Source organism: Hevea brasiliensis, chromosome 1 (genome assembly GCF_030052815.1).
Source record: "Hevea brasiliensis isolate MT/VB/25A 57/8 chromosome 1, ASM3005281v1, whole genome shotgun sequence".
Taxonomy (NCBI): domain Eukaryota; kingdom Viridiplantae; phylum Streptophyta; class Magnoliopsida; order Malpighiales; family Euphorbiaceae; genus Hevea; species Hevea brasiliensis.
The window spans coordinates 1,505,553-1,529,717 of NC_079493.1; the positions used below are offsets into that span (position 1 = coordinate 1,505,553).

Genomic DNA, 24,165 nt, shown 5'->3' on the forward strand with positions numbered 1-24,165 from the left:
TACAAAAACCAAAATGAATGAGTTACTATTTTTTAAAGGAGAAATGACAAAAAGGAAACAAAAGATGGACAAAAGATTGGTAGTTTTACAATGCAATACTTCAAACCTAAACTCTATATTTGGATATAATCAGTCAGTTCAAAATACACAAATAGTTCCAAAAGCATAACGGATATATGATAATTTAACACTTCCTCCGTTAAGCGACCAAAGAAGATTGGCCACTAAACACACCCGAATAGCTCCATCATTCTTCAATGCCGGAAGCTAAATTTCGTTTTGGTCTGGAATAAATCTCAGTTTTATTAAATAATCAAGGATGTGGCAATCGGATAGCCAATTTTGTAATCTGCCGGCAGCCTTGCCACTCCAGTCTCAAAGGACCAGAATTGTGCATTAAACAAAGATACCCTGGAGCTATCCTCCAAATATCTGGTGCCACCCAAAAAAAAACCTTATTTTGTTCTCTATGTATCTTGATTCCATGAACTCATAAAGGTCAGGAGAATGCCCATTCTGAATCAGCATAAGACCTCTATTCACCACAAAAGTCTACGTAAAAAGCATTTTCAGCTCTTCAATTCGGGCATTTCGAACTTCTTGATCAGTCAAGGCACCAGAAATCATCCGCTGCTTGCGTGCTTGCACTGCCTCCATTCTTTCCTCAACCGTTCCCTGCCATCCATGTATATATTTACGCAAAAGCAGAATCCCATTAGCGAAACTTTGGAAACTGACAATGACCGAATAAGGGCCGTACTTCCATTTTAATCGGTCACTATTTTTAAACATGACAGTTCAGCTCAGCCAGGTTTTCTCAAAGGCTTTATTACCAGTGTCATTAGAGCAGTAGAAGAAAATCAAATAAACAAGCTCTAACCTTACAAGCCCAATTCAAGGATAAAACTTACCTTTACAATGAACCGCTTGATCCTCACTTGTTTTGTTTGTCCAATGCGATGAATCCGCATCACAGCTTGTTCCTCTACAGCTGGATTCCACCAAGGGTCCTACAAAATACTTGAATGTTAATCTATCGACCATAAAAAGCATAACACAGTAAAAGGGAAAGTTGGCATGATTAAAGTCAACCAGAACAAATATCAGCTCAGAGAGAGAATGCAGCAACTAGCCTGACCACAAACTTTTGAATATATAGAATGTACAAAGAACTATAATTAACAGCTATTATGTGTATTTATTTTAATTACATTTTGATACTAAGCTATTAAATACTGGGAGCTGTAAAAATTCTTTACCAAACAAAAGTTGGTGTGCACACTGCACAAGCATACACAAACACAAAAGAAAGCAAAAAATTTGTCCATCCAGGGCACTATCACAAGATATAAATAAAAAGGGCACAGTTCAAATTTACCCTTGAACTTGTCTGCAATGTTTAATTTAGGCCAATTTAAATTTTATGGCCAAATTAAAACAAATATCTAATTTTTAATCTTAATTGAGTCCAATCTATATATCTATTTTCTTGAATTATTTAAATTTCAAAATGATCTTCAAAACTATTAAGAACCAAAACAAGAAAATTAAAAAAAAAAATCCCAAATTGAAAATTAAAAATTAAAAAAAAAAATCCGTTCCATCACCTTCACCAAAGTTACCACATCCAAGGCACCACCAAGTCCCGCAGGGAGATTGTTGTCACTAGTGGAGGGGAAGTGAGGCAGATAGTGGTGGTAGTGAAAGTAGGAGCAGATTCAGATCTTGGACGTGAAATCCATGATCGATAATGGGTCGATTACAGAGCAGCAAATGCAGTGGAGGAGCATAGGGGAGAACCAACATGTTTGTGAGGGCTTGATTGGAGCACAAAGGTGTTTTAGGGTTCTTTTTTTTTTAGTTTGTTCATTCAACAAGGGTTCCTGGTTTTGGCATTTGTTCTTGATGTTAGGAATTGAGATTTTTTTTTAATTTAAAATAATTGAAATTTTAAAAAATATAAAAATATTTAATCATAAAATTCAAATTGGCCCAAGTTAGACATTCAAACAAGTACAAGGATGAATTTTAACTTTATGGCAATAAAAATTCAATATTGTGGATACCATGACAAAGGCATTCGAAGCTGCTGTCAGATTTATCCCAACACCTCCAGCCTTCAATGACATCAGTAATACCTGAACAGAACCACCACTCAGATGATAAACCCAACTTTCTACTAGACCCTCACATTGCAACCTCTCACAAAAGTGAAAAAGATAAAATCACTGTAAAACAAAAAGGAAAAAAGGAAAGAAAGATTCACATGCCAGGATGTTGTCATCTTCTGAAAACTGTTTTATAACTCTTTCACGCTGCTGTTGGTTTAGAGTCCCATCCAGACGAACAAATGGAATGCTACTCCTGGCCATTATGAGAACTACATTAATATCCACATAGTGGATAGCCAAAACAAGAAACCTTGGGCCATCATGAAGCAGGTACACTTGCATAAAAGAAGATATGGTTGCAATTTTCAAGAGGATGTGCACATTAAGAAAAGAACTAAGGAAAAGTTATCAAGTTAAAACATTTACAATTGTACTTCAGCACAAATATATCTCCGTACTGTCAATAAACTTGAATAAATCAGTATTGTGTAGTCATATGGACACTTGAAGACCTAGCAAGTCAGGATCATTTAGTCTTGCAATCTCATAATAGATAGCTAGACTGCTAGGCTAGACACGACAGTCCCCTAAAGTGGAACTGAACCTAGCAAGACCTCTATGTTAGTCTAGTTGGCAATAGCATACAACTTGGAATTGAGAATTAAAATAAATTATCAGAGTGCTTATACAACCATGCACAATACTTCAAAAACTTTAAGCAGCTAGGAATCCATACCTAGAAAGAGGAATTTGTAAGAGATCCAGAAAGGCAGTCCATTGGCTGAAGAGAATACTCTTAGATCCTGATGAATGAAGATTTTCAAGTTCTTGCAAAAGAACATTAACTTTGGATGATTCCACCCAATTTTTTTCAATATCAATCTGGAACCGACTGTCAGTTGGAGCTGTAATCAGCTCTTGCCTAGTGATGGTTTTCCTACAGAGCAGAAAAATATAATCATCTGAGCTTTTAGCAAAAGAAGAGTTTATTATAAAAGGATTTCATCAAGAAAAAAATTTAAACCTAAATGGAATACAAAATGATGGTAATCATAGAGATGAAACCATAACAGCAGCTTGAATATACCTACAAACAGGGCATAAACCAGAAGAAGGATTTCGCCAGCTTGCCAACAGACACTCTCGACATAAGCGGTGAGCACAAGGTGTCAATACTGCATCTTCAAATGCTTCAAGACATATTGGACACTCTCCTTGCTCCCCCTTGCGCAACTCTTCCACAACCTCTTGAACATATGCCCGTGAAGGCATATCTCTGGCATCTCCATCTTGGGCATCCTGGCCACCTTTAAGGAAGCGTTTTGCTAGCTTGTTTAGGTCAGAATATTCTTGTCTATCACCTCGACTGGACATGCCAAAGTCACCCATCACCAACAATATAATAGTACATTTCTTGAAATAAAGATGTGAAAAGAAAAGTGCGAAGGTAATCACAGAAAGTTGACTATGAGGACATGCAGTATCTTGCACAGTTTGTTTTCATCCATGCTTTTTTTAGTTGTGGCGTCACTAACACAATAATTAACGCAGAAACCAATTTAAGTGTTGTTATATAATGATATTGATGGCAATGAAGTGAACTAAATGAGCAACCAAATAAAATTAATGATTGCAAACATTAAAAAAGGTTGGACAAAGGATAGGAACTGTGAGAGGGAACTTTCATACTCATATTACAGCAATTTCTATTTCATTTAAAATGCAGCAAGTATTTACAAAGAAATTAGCTGTGAAATTGAGCTCCTCATCCAAATCAAAATTTGAGTAAAAGGGTTCTTTTCAGACTACCTAGCCATCCAAAAGACCATTTGTTGAAACACATACCAATAAATTGCATATACGTACCCCACACCCAGTCCCCAGCAAAATCCTTTCAAACCTACCCATACCGTCATCCCCCATGAAAATCATCACCATACCAGGGTCACATAAATGATAAGAAAGGTCCACACCTCATCACAAGAAATGGATGATCACAACATTGGCGAAGGCGTAAAAGTAACTCCAAGATAGAAGCATAATTATGAAGAACTCGTCCTTGCTCTACAAACTGATCAAACTTCACCTGAGGAGATTCCAATCAACATGTCATACAAAAAGCATGACAGAAAAATCATACCAAATAAAATTGGATCAATTTCTTCCATGGACACTAATTTATCACTAAATTTCAACTCAACTAAACCTCAACTTGTATCAACAAAGTCACTTAACTTTGATTTTCGTTTCAACAATGTCTTTATTGCTAAATTTTTATGGAGAAATTGGTCAATTATTTTGTGTGGACTAAAAAAATAGCCCATTTTTAATTGCAGAACTATATTAAAAAAATCCAGCAACATTGACCTTATTGAAAACAAAGCTACAGAAGGATAGTTTTCAACACAAATTGAAGTCTAGCAATCTGTGATCATACTTAAATTAGTGAAAAAATAACCCAATAAAATCACATGAAATGCAGTCATGCAAAATAATTATAAACCTTGGATCTTTTAAACAAAGCTTCATAGAAATCTCTTTCTGCTTCTGTCAGTTCACAATATATCACCTGAATATCTGCAGGAGGGAGAACTAGAATTGGCCTGCAATAAGTGAAAACTTTCAGAGATGAATATAAAAGAGGCTAAGAGAGGATGATGAACTACATTGTTAGCCAGTACATTTACCTGCCTTCTCGATCTGTGCTAGACTTTGTTCTCCTTAACATAATTGGCTTTAAGATGGACTGAATCAACTTCAGCCCTCTCTCATCACCCTCCTCAAATGGTTTTTGGACAAGTTTATTCCACCTACACCATAAAAGAAAACAAATTAACCACACATCAGATCGCATCAACTCTCAAAGAAACATAGAATCTTGTTGAACCAAGGGAGTTTGTCTTCCTGAATCCCAGAATGTGAAGCATTCATTGCTTTAACAAGAACCTTCCAAGAACAGTATTTGCAGTTATATATTCATTAGTTACTACTACTACTACCACTACAACTACTAATACTACTCCTACTCCTACTCCTACTTAACGCCAAAATAAATATCCATGAGAAGATTTGGAACAAAAGCCACTTGAACATCTTAAACTGTTCTCAAGAATCAACAGTAATCAACTTTATCACTTCTGAAACCAATATTGGAAATAGATAAATAACAAAATATATATTTGGTGACAACTGGACTATATCTTACCATGCCCAACTTTCCCAAGGTTCCACCTTCAAAAACCGAAGAAGACTGTAGATGTCCTCCAGGTTATTCTGAGATGTGAAATATGCATCAGGAGCTATAACATTTAAAAAGCCAAACACCAAATCAATGGAAGTAATTAAATTTTCCATCCACTGGATAATGGCACCCACCCAGCACAGAAATTAACTTTAGAGTTTAGATAGTAATTGGAGCCTTGATCAAGCATTAAAGGAAAGAACATATCTAGAAGCAAGCACCAAAGCTTGAACCTCATCAATAAAAATCTCACCCTCTGCTAAGTATGAAAAAAAGAGGAAATTTTACATAGTAGGAGCATGAGAAGAATTAATTGACTTCATGAAAAACCTCATATATGTATGAGAACAAATATGCACATATACAGCATAGAAACATAAGTCACACTGATACTACAAAAAATTGTAATAGTACTTGGCATCATATTCACAATTATATCAATCTTGTAGAAAAAATAGATCAGACCTAACTCAACTCCAAAAACCAGCTATAGAGGGGAGGAGCGCCCAAGACTTTATAAGGAGTATATTACCCTATCCTAGGATATTAATACACCCTCTTTATGCCCAAGATTGAACATTTAGAGCATGAAACCTTTATGAGAGGCCTAACATTGGTTGGAAAGACTTTTATACCATCTTAAAAAAATAGGCCAAGCTTAGACCTAACTCACCTCCTAAAGCTAGCTCAAGAGGGGAGGAGTGCTCCCAAACCGATATGGGATATTAACAAGTCTTATGCACCAGGCTTCATTGCCAGGCATCATATTTGTGATAACCCTATGCCTCACCCTACCATGTAAAATTAAACATATGCATCACTTAGCAGTCAGCATGTCACCAAGCAGATGAGCACATTGACCTTAAATCCAGAATTTTAAACCTCCTAGACTCAGCTCTACTAAGATACCTAGATGACATAGGTATTTATAATATAATAACTAGAGCTTCTAGTACTAGGATTAGGATTCCCAAAATAAGAAAATACTGAACCAATGTAACTAGAAAAATACTAAGCCTAATGAATTTTTTAAATATTACTAAATAAGAGCTTTTTAAATATTACTAAATAATAGAAATCTAAACTTCCTAATTGTAATAGAAAATCCGAACTAAATATCTTAATTTTACTATTAAAAATAAATCAAAATAATTCCTAAATCTGAATTCCCATGACTGCATCAAAGATACTCTGAATAAGGTCCTTTGGCAGCTAATTCAGAACTAAAGAAGACTCTAAATATGAAAGAAAGTTCTTGCTTTTTAAAGATGTAGAATCTTGAAACTAACGATGGTTCTATACTTTTATACAGACATGAATGAAAAACATTACCTGGATAGGAGTGCCAGTAAGACACCAGCGGCACTCAGCAACTAGAGCAGCAGCAGCAATGGAAATTTGACTTCTTGAAGATTTTATCGTGTGCGCCTCATCAAGAATCACTCTAAACCACTGAACTGAATAGAGTCCCCCATTCTCTTCAGCATTCTAAAAGGGATGTAGGAAAACAGAAGAGTGTATTATTTCATGTGTAAAATTATAAACAATGTGTAAACACATATAGAAACTACCTCTGCCGAAAACTCTGAAGCTAATACTCCATATGTAGTTATTACAACGTCATTCTGAGCTAGAAGCTTCGTGTCCTTTGTTCTACTTTGTCCATAGTGAACATATATAGACAAAGAACCAGGTTGTGCGTGAGTTTCTATCTCTGCCTGACAACACACTCTAAAGCTTAGATCGACTCTCAGGAACAACAAGGCATGTGATTAACAATGTAACACTTTCACACTGAAGGAATCAACAACTGTGAGTATTAAGTACAGTAAGTATATGATAAAGGGAAACAACGACAAATCAACAAATGGCAATCACAATAAGCATCAAAGTGGCAACCCAAGTACCTTCCACTGGCCCAGAAGAGTCATAGGGCATATAATCAGATTGCCACCATCTGCAAGAATTTTCTTCTGCTTCATCAACTTATCAAAGCCAGAAAATTTTTTAAACTTTTTCAGAGGATTTGGCGATACTAAAATATCATCAATGTCACCATCTTCATTGGGAAGATGACTCACAGATCGACTACTTGATGACCTATCCCTTTCAGATTGAGCAAGCAGAAGGGCTATGGTCATGATGGTCTTCCCGAGTCCCATAGCATCTGCCAGAATCTTTCAAAAGCACAATATAGTCAAATCACCATAAATAACAAGATTGAGTGACTTTATATTTCAATAAAATTGGGATGCATAAGGACATACTCCTCCCCTGGCCATTTGAAGTGTGCTTGGAAATTCTACTGTAGCATCACCTGAAAATGTATTCAAGTAGACAACAAGCTCCCTCCTACAAGAAGAAAACCCTCATTAAAAACAATCTCATAGTAACTATAATATATTGAATGCTACTCAAATTAACATACTTGTCTGCTAGATGATAAGCCTCCCAACATGGATGAAGAGTTATAGCTCCCTCCTCTGCACATTTTCCCTTCTCCAGCTGAATCATCCAGTACAGAGCCTGCTTTTGGTAGGGTCGAAGTTCACACTGAAGCGTAGTAGGAGGATCCATTTCCTAAACCATTACAATTCTAAAGTAATTCTGCATTTTTCAGTTTCGCTAACACAGTTGTGATTTTCTCTTAAATAGCAATACCTCTAACTCAGAGCAGTTCCCAACACCAACAATATTGTCAAGATCGGCATCTGAAATGGACTCCTCATTTTCAACTTCATTTCCATTTTTTGATTGATTCTTAGAATTGTTGGCATGTAACAGTGACACAGGAATACCAGACCCATCCTGTTCACGTAAAACACTAGCTAGATTACACTGTGAAAAGGAAAGAAGATTGAAAAAAGCACATGATATATTTTGTTACCTTTGAGTTCAATGGTCGCTTCTTTGTATACAAATCAGCAGGTGTAAATTCTGCCTAATTATGATAAAAAGTCCATTAAAACATTTGAATGACAAAACTCAGTGCCAAGCAGCACAATTCATATTTTTAATATTCAGCTTTGAAGAAACCATGAAAGAGTTCAGGTTTCAAATGGCAAACTATCACCTTCTTAAAAGGGGTCAATCCAAGCAAACGGAATAAATTTGGAAGAGGATGAATAATTGTTTCCTCATTAGAATGGCTGGCAGCCTTAAGTGAGGTCTTCTGGTGCTTGCGGAACATGGCACTGTCAATGTATACGCTGGCACAAAATCAAGATTCATCAGCAACTGTATATGGTAACTAGCGAACATAATATTAACCCAAAGGGTAGTAAAGTGACTGTGTTATCATTTGTGAGTCATTGCTGCACCATTAATTGTGCAACTGCACACATACTGTCTGAAGAATAGACAATACATGCTTATGATCAAACGCACAGCATGGGCACATAAAAGAAGGTAAATCTGCATATTTAAGCTGACCTCACCTTATTGACAACAGAATGGTATCCATTATCCCCAGTACATCAGGAGCCGATTTGCAACAGCCCTCAACTCTAACCTTCTTATCCCTCACAAGCGGCAACAGAGATCGAGCCCACTCATTAGGTATTCGACCAACCTGCCACACACACCCAAAATCACGACACAGCCTTAGAAATCACGTTTACTAACCAATCATGATTGTACAACATTTCCTTAAAAGGGCACCATTTTACTATCATTCTAAAAATACATTTCAAAATTAAAAGAAATACTGAGGAACTAATAGCTGAGAAATGAAACATTTCATAACATACTTCTCCACCATCTCTAGTGGAAAATCTCACTATCTCCGAACAGGATGCAGCTGCTTGCCTTCCCTTCCCAAAAACCTTCCCGGGAGAAGGTGAACTGGAATTATTACTCTTAGTTGGAAATGTGAATAAAACTTCATCACCAGCCTTCACCTTCCTCCCTTTACACGTTGACAACCCCGCCACATCACCACTACCCACATACCACCACTCACTCCCAGCAGAATCTGAGAGGGTCAAATTCTCACCATTAACATCACCCTCACCCTCACCCTCACCCTCAGTACTTCCGCTGCAAGAAACAGCCAAGTTGTCGCCCAAATTGCGATTCCCATTCTCCTTATCTACCAATTTCGGCTTGTCAGGGGCATGTTTAGGCTTAGACTTTGTGCTTGGATTTGGGGTTTTGGAAATTTGGGGTTTAAATTTGGAATTGAAATTAGGGGTGTCGAAGATGATGTTGACAGCGGCAGTAGGGTCATACTTTGCAAGATGGAGAGCTCTGATGATGTCCATATCGGAGAAGTCACAGCCAACAATAGACCGAACAGTGGAGAGCAGCTCGTCAGTAACTTTGTTTCCCATTAGTCCGTTATTGGCAAATAAGGCAAAACCCTAACCCTAAATTTCTAGACGATATTGGATTTTGAATTAGTTGGGGTTTTGGAGGAAAATGGAGATCGATGGATCGATTGGTGCCAAAACGCGCAGACTGTGCAAGTGAAGATAGCTTTTGAAATGAACAGCGGGTCATCGAAGAAATGGCGGGGATTATAGATGGTGGAATCGCGTACGTTACACGTAAGTCGCTATTTTTCCCGCCATTTTCTATGTGTAGTCTGCCTTTTTTTTTCTTTTTTCCTAAAGTTTCCACAAAAAGTGGACAGGCAGATTATTTAGATCCTGTTTCACTTTGCTCTTTGTGCGGTTATTTATATAAATATTTTTTGTTAAAAAAATTATCAATTAACTGTTTTAATAGTTAATTATTTATATAATAATTAAAAAAATATATTCTATAAAAATAATTATTAAATTAACTGTTAAATATAAAAATAATGATATATTTTATTGATTCTGATCAAAATGCTATCTCAACTTTTAAAAGTTAAGAGAAATAAGTTTTCATAAATTACTCTCTCAAACTCAAAATACTACTAAACGTTACTTTAAAAACTACCGTCTAACTAGTCAAAAAGTAAAGATGTTTTGAGTTTAAATTTCTTTATTGTTATTCAATTATATAAAAATTCTAAAAACACAATGAGATAATAACTCTCTACTAAGAACAGTAATTATGTCTCTATTTTCCATTATTAATGTAATAAATCCCATAATATATATAATGATATTTAAAATTGAGATTTTTTCATTCTATACACTTCAAATAGAGAAAAATTAATCAAAATAATTTGATTGACACAAAATGATAATTTTTTTATAATTAATATTGTAGATCTCTTTTTATATGCCCCCAATTTTGTTATTTTTATTTATGTTGTTATTATTATTATTATTATCAAAAAAATAAAATAAAAGTTTTTCAATTTCCAATATCTAAAATAAAAAAAATGATAATTAAAGCATACGTAGAGCAACACTGTGATGACCATCCATATTAACCTCATCTATAAAACAAAGCACCACAGCATTAATCGTGATTTTTTAGAGAATGTAATTTGGGTTTGTAAATTAAAATATAAATTAACATATGATTGATCACTAATTCATTATCATTAATGTATATGCCCATATCATACTCAATAGTCATATGGAGAGAGGAAACCTCAAAATTAGTTCATCTTGCGATAGCAAATGCCACAATCATTATTCAAAACCAGAGTTGAGTGAAAAAATTAAGAGATAACTCTTGGACCCCATTGCGCATAACCCAAGAGCCATACATACAAAGAATCAATGGGTGACAAGGCAAAGCTCCTTTAACACTCTTAAAGTCATTTGAGGGGTTGGATACTGTTGGAGAATGGTTCAAAGTCAATTATCGAAATATTAGTTTTTTTAGTGAGTTGGATGTTATTAATTCTGTTCCTTTATTTTCAACTTTATGCTAGTATTTTGCTGTTCTTCTTTTGCTAATTTATTATTGTGTAAAGCCTATTTATAGGCCTGTTGTTTACTTCATTTTGGCAAGTGAATAAAATAGTAACTTCAGTTAATTATATCTCGTCTTTCTACTATAATTTCTCTGTTTTTCTGTTGCTTTGTTTAATTCCTAAATTAGCTTAAGCCTACTGCAGATTTTTTTTTTCATTATCTATCTGATAAAAGTTCTGTCTGGCAGCCTCTTGTGTTTACTGCAGATTTCCAACACTTGTGGTATCAAAGCCTGGTTCATTTGTAACTAGGCGTAAAGATTCATGGCAACTAACGGCAATGTTGTGAGCATTTTTCAACTAGCAATTCCAATTTTCAAAGGTGAAAACTATGAGTTTTTGTGACACCCTTATCCGTCTACAGTATATCCGAGTAAGATATATCACACGGTGTACCGGAACACTCTATTTTATCTTAATCATTTTTATTCTTCCTTAATTAATATTTATCATAGTTTGAATATAACTTGTGAAATATAATTCATTTAAGTCATTTATTGAAATTATAATTTATTTGAGGTTCCAAAAATTTTATAGAAAATCCGGCAGAGTACTGGCTAAAAATGGAGAAAACAGTTCTTCAAAACCTGTGAAAAACACTTCCAATAATCATTTCCAATCAATCCCAAACTCCATTTCATCAACAAAATCTCAATATGTTTTTCAACAATATTTACATTTCTTAATCATTCATCTCATATGATAATCATGTAAAAGTCATAAATAAATATTTACTTTTTCATTCACAAACACAATTTCCACTATATACATTAATACCAAAATACATTACATAAGTTTCAATTACATATGAGAAAATAAAAGTTAGTTACAAAATACCAAAATGAAACCTAATGTCCTACCAATGCACTGAAGATGGTGAGGTGACACGAACACTATGCAGAGCTGCAGGAGGTCTCACCCAGTCTGTGGTCTACTGGGCTCTTGGTCAGTATCTCCAGAACCTACGTGTGGCAAAAGCAACACGCTAAGCAATAATACTTAGTGGTGCCAATTATAAAATAAAAAGAAGTAATAGAAAATAAATATGCAGTGAATGTATTGATATCTCATTGCAAATAAATTTTCGTTGAGTATTTATAGATTTACTTATTTTGTACTTGTTATATTCATTATTTCATTAAATTTATCCACTTTCATTTTTGGTTACCCAAGTAACCTATCTTTTGACGATCGGGTGAATAAACGGGTAACCGCTTTGGGTATCAAGTACCTCGGGCCGTCACACCTCGGTCACATATGTATCTCGGTGTGAGCGGCTAATAATTGTAATAACATCAGGCACAAGGCCAAATTTCAACACAATGTCAGAATAGCTAAAAGCCATGAAATCACAGAATGGCATAATGCTATGTGCAGTACTGCTAACTGAACCCTATTGGCATGCCAAACTATCCAAACCAATCTTGTTAGGTATACTAGGGCATTTGACACTTTTAAGTTTTACAATTTTTGAATTTCAAGTTTTGGTGTTACTATTCCCTTCATTAGTCAACAAAAATGTTGACTTTTGCATGGACAATAGGTACATTGGTTTTAACACTCCCAACATACCACATTTTGCATTCAAAATTTGTTGATATTGGCTACCAATACCATTTCTAAGCTTAAAGTTAATTGAGCAAAATTTTCAGTTTTCATACCTTATATTTACTGTTCTATTAGTTACTGTTGCAGTGGGAATTTGAAAAAATGATAAACATGAAAGTTGTTCCTTATTTTGTCTAGTTAAATTTCTTTTTTTTAATCACTGCATTTGGAGTTTGTAGCTCAAATTATGGTCCAAAACCACAACTGGCCGGATTGGAATTTTTCTGGACTAACCATATCTACAGTGCAGTGAATAGTGACTACAACTCCCTTGTTGGATAGGTTCTGGTCATAATTTGGGGTGGGCTCCTTCATGAAAGTTGTTGGTCTATATCTTAGCTTGTTGCTGGTAAAATTTCAGGTCAATTGGGTCATTCTACACTGAGTTATGGCCAAATGAACAATCACTATTCATTTGGTCATTCTGCAGAGACAGATTGCAGGACACCCGGATTGGGGCAAGCTTTTGGTCCACTTGGTTTAGTCTTATGGGCATGGTTTCTTCACCAAAGTTGTGTCATTATGTGTCTAGTTTCATGTCCAATTGGCCAAACACCAATTGAACCTACACAACCCAAGTTATGGCTGTCCAACCAGGCTGGACTCACATCCAAACTGCGAGTCATACAAGGCACCCAAACTCAAATCCCAAGCTACAACTCACTTCATTTCCTCCTCCCACATATTCAAATGGTCACTAATTGACCATTACAAGGTTAATAAACCATCACATGAGAAAACCCTAGAATTGTTCAAGTGTCCAATTTCTCTAGTTCCATATATACATTTCACTTGCACTTAAATGTTTAAACACTCATCTCATGTCAAGGCAGCTCACATACCATCTTGTTTCAAAGAAATTCATGAAACCCTTAACATCTCTAAGCTGCAGAAATTGTATAGATAAATACACATAAATTATATTATGTTTTTATGACAATTTCCACTTGACTCATGCCCTTAAACATGAATTAAGCAAGAAAAGGAGGAGATTGGACACTAACCTTGTGAGCATAATTTTTCCACTCAAAATTCCTTCACTTTCTTTGGCTTTCTTGGCAGCCAAACACTTGCTCAAGATGTAGAGACAAATTTTATAGAAGTGGACTTAGGATTTTAAGTGAGATTTGGGTGGGTTATAAAGCTTTGGTAAGCTTTCTATGGTGGAATGGGTATGTAGTTTGAGAGCTACGGGTGAGTTTTGTGAAGGTGATGGCTGCTGGATTTTTATGAGCTTTTGTTGTATTCTTATCCATATTTTATTAGTTAATTTAAGTGTTGATTAAATATGATTGGCGGGTAAGTGTTTAATGACATCATATGATGTCATAATTGGTATTTTCTTCCATTTTTTTTCTTCTCTTCTCTACTCATTTTCAATTTAATTTTTAGCAATATTTATTCATATTTTATGTTATAATAATTATTTACTTAACTGGACAAGTCGGCCAAAAATCATCTCTAAAGACGAAATGACCAAAATGCCCTCCGTTTGGCTTAACTGGCAAAAATTGTCTGTACCGATTGAAAAATTTTTCTAAATATTTTCTTGGTATTCTAATGCCATAGGAACCTCAATAACCCTTCTCTAGAGTCCCAAAAATTATTTTATGAATTTTTTCCCAGGTCTAGGACTCCTAGTTGCGAGAACTGTAACTTCCTACTAGGTTACCCATCGCTTGGGCACCGGCTCATTTAACTTGGTTGTATTTTTTTTCTAAATTTTTCTTATTAATATTTGAGTTAATTATAGTTCCTCACTTTAGTTTAAATATATTTCCGGACGTTCTAGTTGTCCAGACCGACACTGGTCACCAGAACAGTAGAATGTACGGAGTTGCTACAGGGAGGGTGTTACAGTTTTGGAGTATCAAGATGAAGACATTATTCAAGTCTCAAGATCTGTGGGACTTGGTTAAGAATGGATTTGCTGATCCAGATGAAGAGGCCAGGCTAAGAGAGAACAAGAAGAAAGACTCGAAAGCATTATTCTTCATTCAACAAGCAGTACATGAGTCAATTTTCTAAAAAATTGCAGCAGCAACTACTGCCAAAGAGGCTTGGACTACTTTGCAGACAGTGTTCCAAGGCTCCTTGAAGGTAATCACGGTGAAACTTCAAACTCTTCGCCAATATTTTGAAACCTTGCATATGAAAAGTGGAGAGTCAATGCAAGAGTTTTTGTCTAGAGTAGCTGCAATTGTTAATCAAATAAGGTCCTATGCAAAAAAGATTTCTGATCAAACCATAGTTGCAAAAGTGTTACGGAGTTTGACTCCAAAGTTTGATCATGTAGTAGCAGCTATAGAAAAATCCAAAGACTTAGCTATGTACTCATTTGATGAATTGACGGGGTCACTGCAATCCCATGAGGCAAGACTGAACAGGTTAGATGAGAAGAATGAAAAAAAGGCTTTTCATGTGAAGGGGGAGGCATCACACCAAAAAAATGAGCAAAGAGAAGCAAGCAGTAGAGGACGTGGCAGAGGTGGATTTCATGGAAGAGGTGGTCACGGCAGAGGACGAGGACGAGGTGATGAGCACCAAAATCAAAAACAGCAGCATAGAGGCAACAAAAGTGGTGTTAAATGCTACTACTGTAACCAGTTTGGGCATATAAAAGCTAACTACTGGAAAAGAAAAAAATAAGAATAAGCAAGTTATGCAGAACAAGAAAAGGAGAAGCTCAAGCCTTTCATGGCTCATCAAGAAGAAATTATTGACAGTAGCATTTGGTTCCTGGACAGCGGATGCTCTAATCACATGACTGGTATACGGTCACTATTTAAGGAGCTTGATGACACTTTCAAACAAAAAGTAACACTTGGAGATAGCAAGAAGATTCAAGTGGAAGGCAAAGGTACTGTGGCAATAAAAAATAGTTATGGTAATGTAAAGCTTCTCTATGATGTCTATTACATTCCTAGTTTGTCACAGAATTTATTGAGTGATGGGCAACTCATGGCTACTGGATATTCTATTGTGTTTGATGATGTGTCTTGTGTGATTAAAGATAAAAAATCATATCAAATTATAGTTGATGTTAGCATGACACCAAACAAATTATTCCCACTTGAAATTTCTAGTGTTGAAAACCATGCATTTGTTGTCAAATAAGCTAGTGAGTCAAGATTATGGCATTTATGGTATGGACATTTGAATGTAAAAGGTTTGAAATTGTTGAGTCAAAAGGAAATGGTTTTTGGGTTGCCTAAAATTGAGTCTTTAGATGTATGTGAAGGGTGTGTATATGGAAAACAATGTAAGAAACCATTTCCTATAAGAAAGTCTATAAGGGCATCTAGCTGTCTTGAACTTGTGCATGCTGACTTGGTTAGTCCCATGAAAACACAATCGTTTGGTGGGAGTAGATATTTTTTGTTATTTATAGATGACTATAGCCAGATGAGCTAGGTGTATTTTTTGCAATCCAAGTCAGAAATATTTGAGAACTTTAAAAAGTTCAAGACACTTGTGGAGAAGTAAATTGGAAGTTGCATCAAGGTGCTGAGCACAAATAGAGGTGGTGAGTTTGTATCGCAGGAATTTAATCAATTTTGTGAAGAACAAGGCTTACAAAGAGAGATGACTACTCCATACACTCCAAAGCATAACGGTGTCACTGAACGTAAGAATATAACATTTGTTGAAATGGCGAGAAGTTTGCTGAAAGCTAAAGGACTTTCATATCAGTTTTGGGCAAAAGTGGTAGCAACAGCAGTATACTTGCTTAATTTATCACAAGGCTGTTTTGAATCAAACACCATACAAGGCTTGGCGCAGGAGGAAACCGTGGGTAAGCCATTTAAAGGTTTTTGGCTGCATTGCCTATAATTTAATTGATTCACATAATCGCAGTAAACTTGATGATAAATCAACAAAATGCATTTTTGTTGGTTATTGTTCTCAATCTAAAGCATATAAGCTACATAATCCCATTGGTGGCAAAGTTATTATTAGCAGGAATGTTATTTTTAATGAGGAAGCAAGCTGGATTTGGAAAGAAAATTCAGATGGTGTTTAGTTTGAAGTCTCAAATGAAGCTCCACAGACTAAAGTCCAACAACCTCCTTCCTCAAATTTTTCAAGTTCATCTCCTCCAACTTCACCAAACTTGTCATCTTCAAACAGCAGAAGTTCATTTGAAGATGACACTCCTCCAAGGATATTCAAATCATTGGCTGAAATTTATGAGTCTACATAGGCCTTGTTTGGTGCTGATCCAATAACTTATGAAGAAGCTGTAACAACCGAAAAAAAAAAAAAAAATGAGATTTGACTTTGGCGTGTGACAGTGGAATTCCACTATCACAGCCAAAGTTTTGATTAAAAAAAAAAAATTTATTTCAAAAACGGAAGGAGGAAACCCCCCCCCTTTCTCTTCTCTCTCCTCTCCTTCCCTTCTTCTTCTTCTTCCTTTCTCCGGCATTCGGCCGGCGACGTCCCAAGCAGTTCCCCACCCAGCCGGCGACCCTCCGGCGACGGCCAGACCACCAGAAACGGCGGCAAGAGAGGGAGAAGAGAGAGAAAACGTGTGCACAGTGGGCAGCGGCTTTCCGGCATGATTCCGGCTTCGTCCGACGTCCGATCGAGGCGATTCTGGTGGCGTTGGAAAGCTTGTTCCGAGACCTTTCTTTTGATACCAATTTTGCAACAAATGGAGGTCGGATGAGTGAGATATGGAGGAGAGAAGTTTCGAGTTTTTTAAGCTTTTTCGTCAGATCTACGAAGATCCGACCGTTGGATCGACGATCCGAGACCACCTATGGACTTAGGAAGAGGAGAGGAACATGGTGGTATGATCAGATCCGGCAAATGTCGCCGGCGACCGTGGCCGACCACCGTCTTGTGGTTCCGAAACTCGGTGGGCTATGGAGATAATTCAACTTCCAGAGGCTTCCTCGTAAATTTTTGGAATTTTTGAGACACAGATAGACTTCGGGTAAGACTATTTATATTATTTCGCTGTCTGTGGAGCATAAATACAGTGTTTCTTAAACAGGAAAAATTTGAGAAAAATTCTAAGAAAAATATATGATGAAAGTAAAATTATTTGGAGATATTCTATGGTGTTAGTTGAATTTTTGAGTGATTGTAGAATATTTTTGAGAAATATGGATGGATTTTAGTTAGATTTTTAGCATATGGGCATATAAGATTATTTGAAATTAAGATATTTAAATTTTATATGATTGGTTGAAGCTTGAGGATGGAGGTTTAAATATGTGAATATTAAATTGGGTTGAATTAAGGATATATTAGTTGTTGAAAACTTAGGAAATTGAGTAAAATTCTTGAATAAAATATTTATGGGTGATTAGAAAATTACAATTCATTTTGCAATAACCTTATAATATTATTAAGGACCGCGGGGCAAAATTTTAGAATTTTTAGAGCTTGTTTGAGTGGATTTTTGAAAAATGTCAATTATAGGGACTAAAACGTAATTTTTAAGATTTTGAGTATTGTCTGATTTGGAGGGCCCAGGAGGGGCCATGAGATATTGATGATATGTGGTTGTGGAAATTGAGAATTTAGATGTGTTATTTGAGCCTTTTTGCAGGTTGGGTAGGTCCCAGGTATAGGGAAAACTCTGTCGAATTTCCGGCATGAATTAGGCTATCTATTACCTCTTTAGAGTTTTGTCTTAACTTAGTACTAATAAATTTATAATTTAATTATTAGGTGATCGAGGTCAGCTATTTTCCTGCATCCAGCAGCCACAATAGTCATCGGTGTACTGTGAGTAAAATATTAATTTTAATTGTAATTTCAATATTATTATATGTTCAAGCATGCCCATGCATCACTTATATGCATATATCTATGTAGATAAACTTTATGCACGATTTATGTCGCATTCATAACTGTGAAAGTGCCATGTATGTTGTTGTGGTAATTTGGAGCAGTGTGCGTGCGTTGGTGTGCGTGTGATGTGGTGTGGACTATGGATAGGACGGGTAGTCACGGCTTGAGTTCTTCGCTGGGACCCGATCCTTCGGGGGGTAGTCACGACTTGAGTTCTTCGCTGGGACCCCCGATTTGGTTTATTAAGCGAAAGTCCGGCTTGAGTTCTTCGCTGGCACCAGGTTGGATTTAAGAGAGCTGTATAGGGGATCAGCTCCCATATATTATGATTGATATTACAGGGTGTGTGAGTGCTCCAAATTACCTTTTTAATGTTATGATGTGCAATTGTTGTTGATGTTGCATTTCACTCTACAGGGTGCATTAGCTTTAGATAGTTATAGAGATTATGGTTAAAATTGATATTTTACTCTCTGAGTCGAACGCTCACTCCTGTTCAACATATTTTTTCCAGGCTACAGGAGGAGACATTTTTTTGAATAACCTGTCCCTTTTCTCTCAGGTTATGAGAAGATTACTTAATTGTATTATTATTCTCTAAATTTGTAATTTAGGACTTCGCATGTGCTAGTAGTAGCATTAAGCCTGTCAGGGACTGTATGAATTCAAGTTTTCGTATTAATAAATGAAAAGAAAAAATTTTATGAGTTTTAAATGGTTATAAATGAGGTAACAGGATTGAGCTGGGCTCCCCAAATTTTTGTTTCTGATAATTTATGGGCTAAGTTGGCCCGAAATATGAGTATAACAGTTTAATTTAAATTATTTTATTTGCATATTGGGCCTAAATTGTGGGCCTGGTTATGGATTTGAGGAATAGTTAGGCTTACTACGGGCCTCGGGGGCTTTAGGCTGGCCCAGGTCCTAGTGCCGGTCCGGCCCATAGGTTGGGTCGTGACAAAGTTGGTATCAGAGCTTAGGCTCTAGATTCATTGGAAATAATATAATTGGGAGTGTAAAAGGAGTCTTGTTAGGATGTTACATGCGGAGTATAGGATTCTGTTTCGTCTTTTTCTGTAATTCCTTATTTCTAAATTCTGCGTTATAACTCAGAAACTATAAAAGTGCCTCAGTTAGTGTCTCGATTTTCGTGGAGTACATAGAAAGGTGAAATAGAGTTAGCAGACATGTTGAGGTCTATCATGAGGATATGTACTCCAATAAATACTATATTTTTGTCAGTATGGGTTTAAATGGTGTGCCCATTTCGTGTAAGGCAAGAGTACATGAAAGTGAGTCTTAAAAGTACAGTTGCCCTAGATAAGGATGAGGATACCACTTTGGCGATCATCGATGAGATGACCAGAATAAGTTTGTGATAATAGAAGATTCAAGAGAGATAAGAAATTAGGAGACCAAGTCTGTTAGGACGTATCGTAGTAACTATACAATGTTCTCGATGTCTGCTCTGTAAGCTGCAGATTACAGTACCGACATGAGATTATTGTGTAGAGCTACGTGCATCCCCGTGGTGCTCCATAATGAGGGTGTTTACGGATGGCTTCTGTTTTGGTACAGTTATGCTAGAACAGAGTTCTATATCTGCAGAGGAGTTGGGGAACTCCTAGTTAGGGGTCTAGAGTTAGAATATTGAAAGGTCACAGTGGGGTGATAACTAGAGTCAGTGACTCAGTTACCCTAACATGAGCTAGAGTTACATCAAGAGTTGCCATCAGACCAGAGGTTTCAGATTAGTTGTAAAGTAAAGGTGACACCTATAGGGTGAGATCATCTAGTCTTCAGTATGGAATTGTGGATCATTTTTGTAGTACGACAGACGTTTTGCTTAGAGTTTAGTGAGAATAGTATACCTTGTGTGTATCAGTAAGGAATAAAGTACAACCCTACTACCTAGAGAAGGTCGAAATTATGAATTGATGATTTACAGAGCTATGATATGATAAAAGAGACATTAATTTGACATGGTTTTGGGCAAGGTGGTAAATGTAGTACCTTTGTTGCAGCAAGTTAGGGTATAGTCCTATCTTTTCAGAAGGGATCGAAAGTTATTACTGATAATAGTTGCCAACAAAATAGTGCCCCAGATGGGATTGTAAAGTGTGGTAGAGAGTAGTTGGCTCGGGTATCCTACAGATGATGCAAGTTCCATTATATGAATCATATATAATTAGATCACGATGGATGTAAATCCTTTGAATTGGATGATGGGTTTGGGTGCCCGGAATCTTAAGTTTTGGCTAATTGAGTAAACATGGAAAATAATAATAATAATAATAAAATAAATAAATAATAATAATGATAATAATAATAACAAATAAATAAAATTACTGCAGAATCAGTTCTCGAGGTAGTAAGGATATCATGTAAGCTAAAGGATAAGAATAGAGATCATACAATGAAGGTATGACTGTAATTTCCTGAGTTCCTTTCTAACTTCATATTGTTTAAAACAATAGTATAATCTAATTATAATAGTGTTAAGAGAAATAAATTAGCAAAGATAAGGCCAATGGATAGAGAAAGTGCAGAATGAAGGTTTGGACAATTGATTGCAAATGCAATATATTCTAAATGCCAGTGGAAGTACTAGCTAGGGTGGTCAAAGGACCAAATCTGAATAGCACAGATATGTGATAACGTGGTAGAGACTCTGAAAGATATTGTTAGCAAGTACAACTGTCATGTTAGGAAGAAGAATGGAACCAGGGATAGAATAGTCAAGTTCTATTTTGGGTAAGACAAAGGAAATAAATGAAAGGACAATATAAAGAGTGCATAATAAAAGGAACAAAGTTAAGATATAAGGTAGGCTATGTGTTATTATTGACAAGGTGAATGACAAGGATGAAGAACCCAAAATGGGACCATATTAGTGAGAACAGTGATGGAGGTATGGAATACAATAATAATGAGTAAAAGCTAGAAAGTGTACGATGGTATTGCGGACTATTTAAGGAGGCGGAGAAAAAGAAGTTAGTAAGCAGTAAGTTGAATAAAAGTTAATCTAAGGGATCAAAAAGGTATGATGAGAGGAAAAGAATGATAGATAATGACACAGAGGCTTTAAGTTAGACTTTTGAGATAGTGACAAGGTAGTTAGAGGTTCATTATGAATGTCAGGCAAACATTTTTAGTGTGTTCAACAGAATCACTTTGTAGTAAAACAATAACGACATGACAACAGTAGGGGTAGAACGAAAAGTGACGAGTCTAGGTAGTTATAAATCACTAGAAAGTTCAAGGATCAAATTAATGATCATAGATAAGGGTGGGATTAGTGTTGGAAGAATTTATTAGTAAGAGAAAATTTTCAGAATTCAACAAAAGTTAAGGGCACAATATCAACGATGATAGATATGAATCATAAGTCGAGTATAAGTAAAGTTAATAAATTATAAAATATTATGTCAGGAAGGACAATGGTACGGTAAAGGGTTCATGCAGATGATACCTTATAGGTAGAGCACAATTGTGCTAGGAGATGATGAAATTTGAAGAGAAAGACCAAGAAACATAGGTTAAACATTATTATTTGGACAATCGGGCGTAGTTGAATATAAGAGGATATTTTTCTTTCTTTTCAAGTTTAGCTTGTGCTTTTGGTTCTAGAAGGTTATATAAGGAACAGAGACTGAGTCAAGGAGACCTAGTTATTTGAGAGTTTGGTAGGCACCAATTCATATACAATTTTGTGATATGAAAATGACTGTAAGTGCATACCTAGTGTTAAGTATGAAAGGACGATCAGAGTAATAACAGGAGTCAAATTGAGTTAGCTACTAAGGCTTGTGACTATTTTAAATTATGAGCTGGAGAGAATACTAATTGTGAATGAGTTACAGCGAATGAGATTGTTGCTAATAGGAAAAGATGAGGCTGAAGTTTGGAAAGTTATGGGCAGTATATGTGATTATATTAAGGAGAATGAACATGTGAAGTATCTTGTTTAGAAATAAGGCATGACACATATTTCCCACAGTCGTGTTAGTTCAGATGGAACTTATAGTTTATGGGGCTCATATCCATCCAGGATAAGCAATTTCCTACTAAGGCTGGTAGGGAATGATAATGTTCTGATAGTTAAGTTGGAAAAAGGGGATATAAAAAGAAATTTCTATGGTTAACTACAAGTGTTACATAAAGTGAAAAATGTGCTGGTAGGAGTAAATCGTAAGGTTAGAATTCCTGGAGTAATAGAACTAGTAATCAAGATAAGACTCAGAAATAAGATGAAAGTTAAAGTTGATGATGGGAGGAACATCCTTGAAGGAAAAAGATGTAAGGGTGAAATAGGATTAAGATTGAGGAATAAGTACAGTAGGTTGAAAGGATATCAATAATAGCAGAAATAGGAAAAGGAAGTGGATAAGATCCAAATGATAGGAAGAAAGCACAGTATAGCTAGTTATAATGAGGAGGATAAGGAGGAATAGGTATGCTAGGAACACACTAAGGGATGTTTAAAACAAGTTATTATAAGATGATAGATTAAAGGATTAGTAGAGCCTCGATCTGAGTGCCAATGTGTCAGAAGTAGGCCACGTACTAAGAAGCTTTAGGAAAAAGTCTAGATATTCTCATTCCAGAGAAGGAGTGAGAAATCGATAAAGTCGCATGGATTGAGTTGTCAGGGAATATAAACACTTTTGTTCCTATAAGGAGAGACCCAGTTCACTTTCCAATATTGATAAATGATACACTTGGCCCTTGGAGGAGACTCTGCCTGACTGGTTACATAAGATGGACAGAAGTTGGTCTGAGTACCTTAGTAATGACACAAAAGAGATTAGAAATTTGAAGTATCATGGAAGTGTGAAGATTTATAGGTATTGACCACTGAGGTCATAAGAAGAGTAAAGATCTCGAACAAGATGCCTAGATTAGGTGCTACAGGAAAGCTACTCATAGGATGCCTTAAGATAAGGAACATAAGTCATGTTTTGGGGAAACAGAGATTATTGAAACAAAGGGATAAGGACTGAAGTCACTAAGAGACACGTTAGGGCGTAATAAAAGTGAGGTAAGCGCCAAAGTTAATTAAAATTATCAGAGATCAAGTCGAGAGTAATAGAGTTATAATAAATACCTGAGGTGTCAGAAGAATGGTCAGTGAATAGCCAAGAGATAAGAGATGACAAATAGGATACTATAGTAGAATCAGAGAGCGGTAGAATATCATATATAATATACGAAGAGTTTGAAGAATAAATGTTTTATCAATTTTTGCATAGCTGGAGGAGTAATGATTGTGCTTTTTCTAATAATCTTCTTTTCCTTATCTCTTGTTTATTCGAAAATTCGAGGACGAATTTTTTTTTAAGGGGGGAAGAATGTAACAACCGAAAAAAAAAAAAAAAAGAGATTTGACTTTGGCGTGTGACAGTGGAATTCCACTGTCACTGTCAAAGTTTTGATTAAAAAAAAATTATTTAAAAAACGGGAGGAGGAAACCCCCCCCCCCCTTTCTCTTCTTTCTCCTCTCCTTCCCTCTCTTCTTCTTCTTCCTTTCTCCGGCG

The 24,165-nt window shown here is 35.9% G+C and overlaps 2 protein-coding genes across 3 annotated transcripts; one reads left to right on the plus strand and one right to left on the minus strand.

Annotated features, from left to right (window-relative positions):
• LOC110645795 (DNA repair protein RAD5A) lies at window positions 1-9,943 on the minus strand. 2 transcript variants are annotated; one of them, XM_058134834.1, is made up of 20 exons: window positions 9,102-9,943; window positions 8,790-8,923; window positions 8,426-8,561; window positions 8,240-8,293; window positions 8,014-8,160; window positions 7,781-7,932; window positions 7,620-7,704; window positions 7,260-7,529; window positions 6,924-7,070; window positions 6,685-6,840; window positions 5,317-5,384; window positions 4,799-4,921; window positions 4,615-4,714; window positions 4,085-4,197; window positions 3,199-3,477; window positions 2,848-3,048; window positions 2,267-2,364; window positions 2,067-2,138; window positions 912-1,010; window positions 1-675 (listed from the first exon to the last, which is right to left on the minus strand). In XM_058134834.1, exons 1-20 carry the CDS (start codon window positions 9,681-9,683, stop codon window positions 665-667), a joined length of 3,027 nt encoding a protein of 1,008 aa, XP_057990817.1. In that variant the 5' UTR covers window positions 9,684-9,943; the 3' UTR covers window positions 1-664. The 2 variants fall into 2 exon arrangements, with proteins under 2 accessions (XP_057990817.1, XP_057990786.1); XM_058134803.1 differs by having other exon boundaries at window positions 2,271-2,364; window positions 9,102-9,940.
• A 4,752-nt stretch (window positions 9,944-14,695) lies between these two features.
• LOC131182952 (uncharacterized) lies at window positions 14,696-15,469 on the plus strand. The gene is made up of 2 exons (XM_058152491.1): window positions 14,696-14,827; window positions 14,921-15,469. Exons 1-2 carry the CDS (start codon window positions 14,696-14,698, stop codon window positions 15,467-15,469), a joined length of 681 nt encoding a protein of 226 aa, XP_058008474.1.
• Window positions 15,470-24,165: the final 8,696 nt, after the last annotated feature.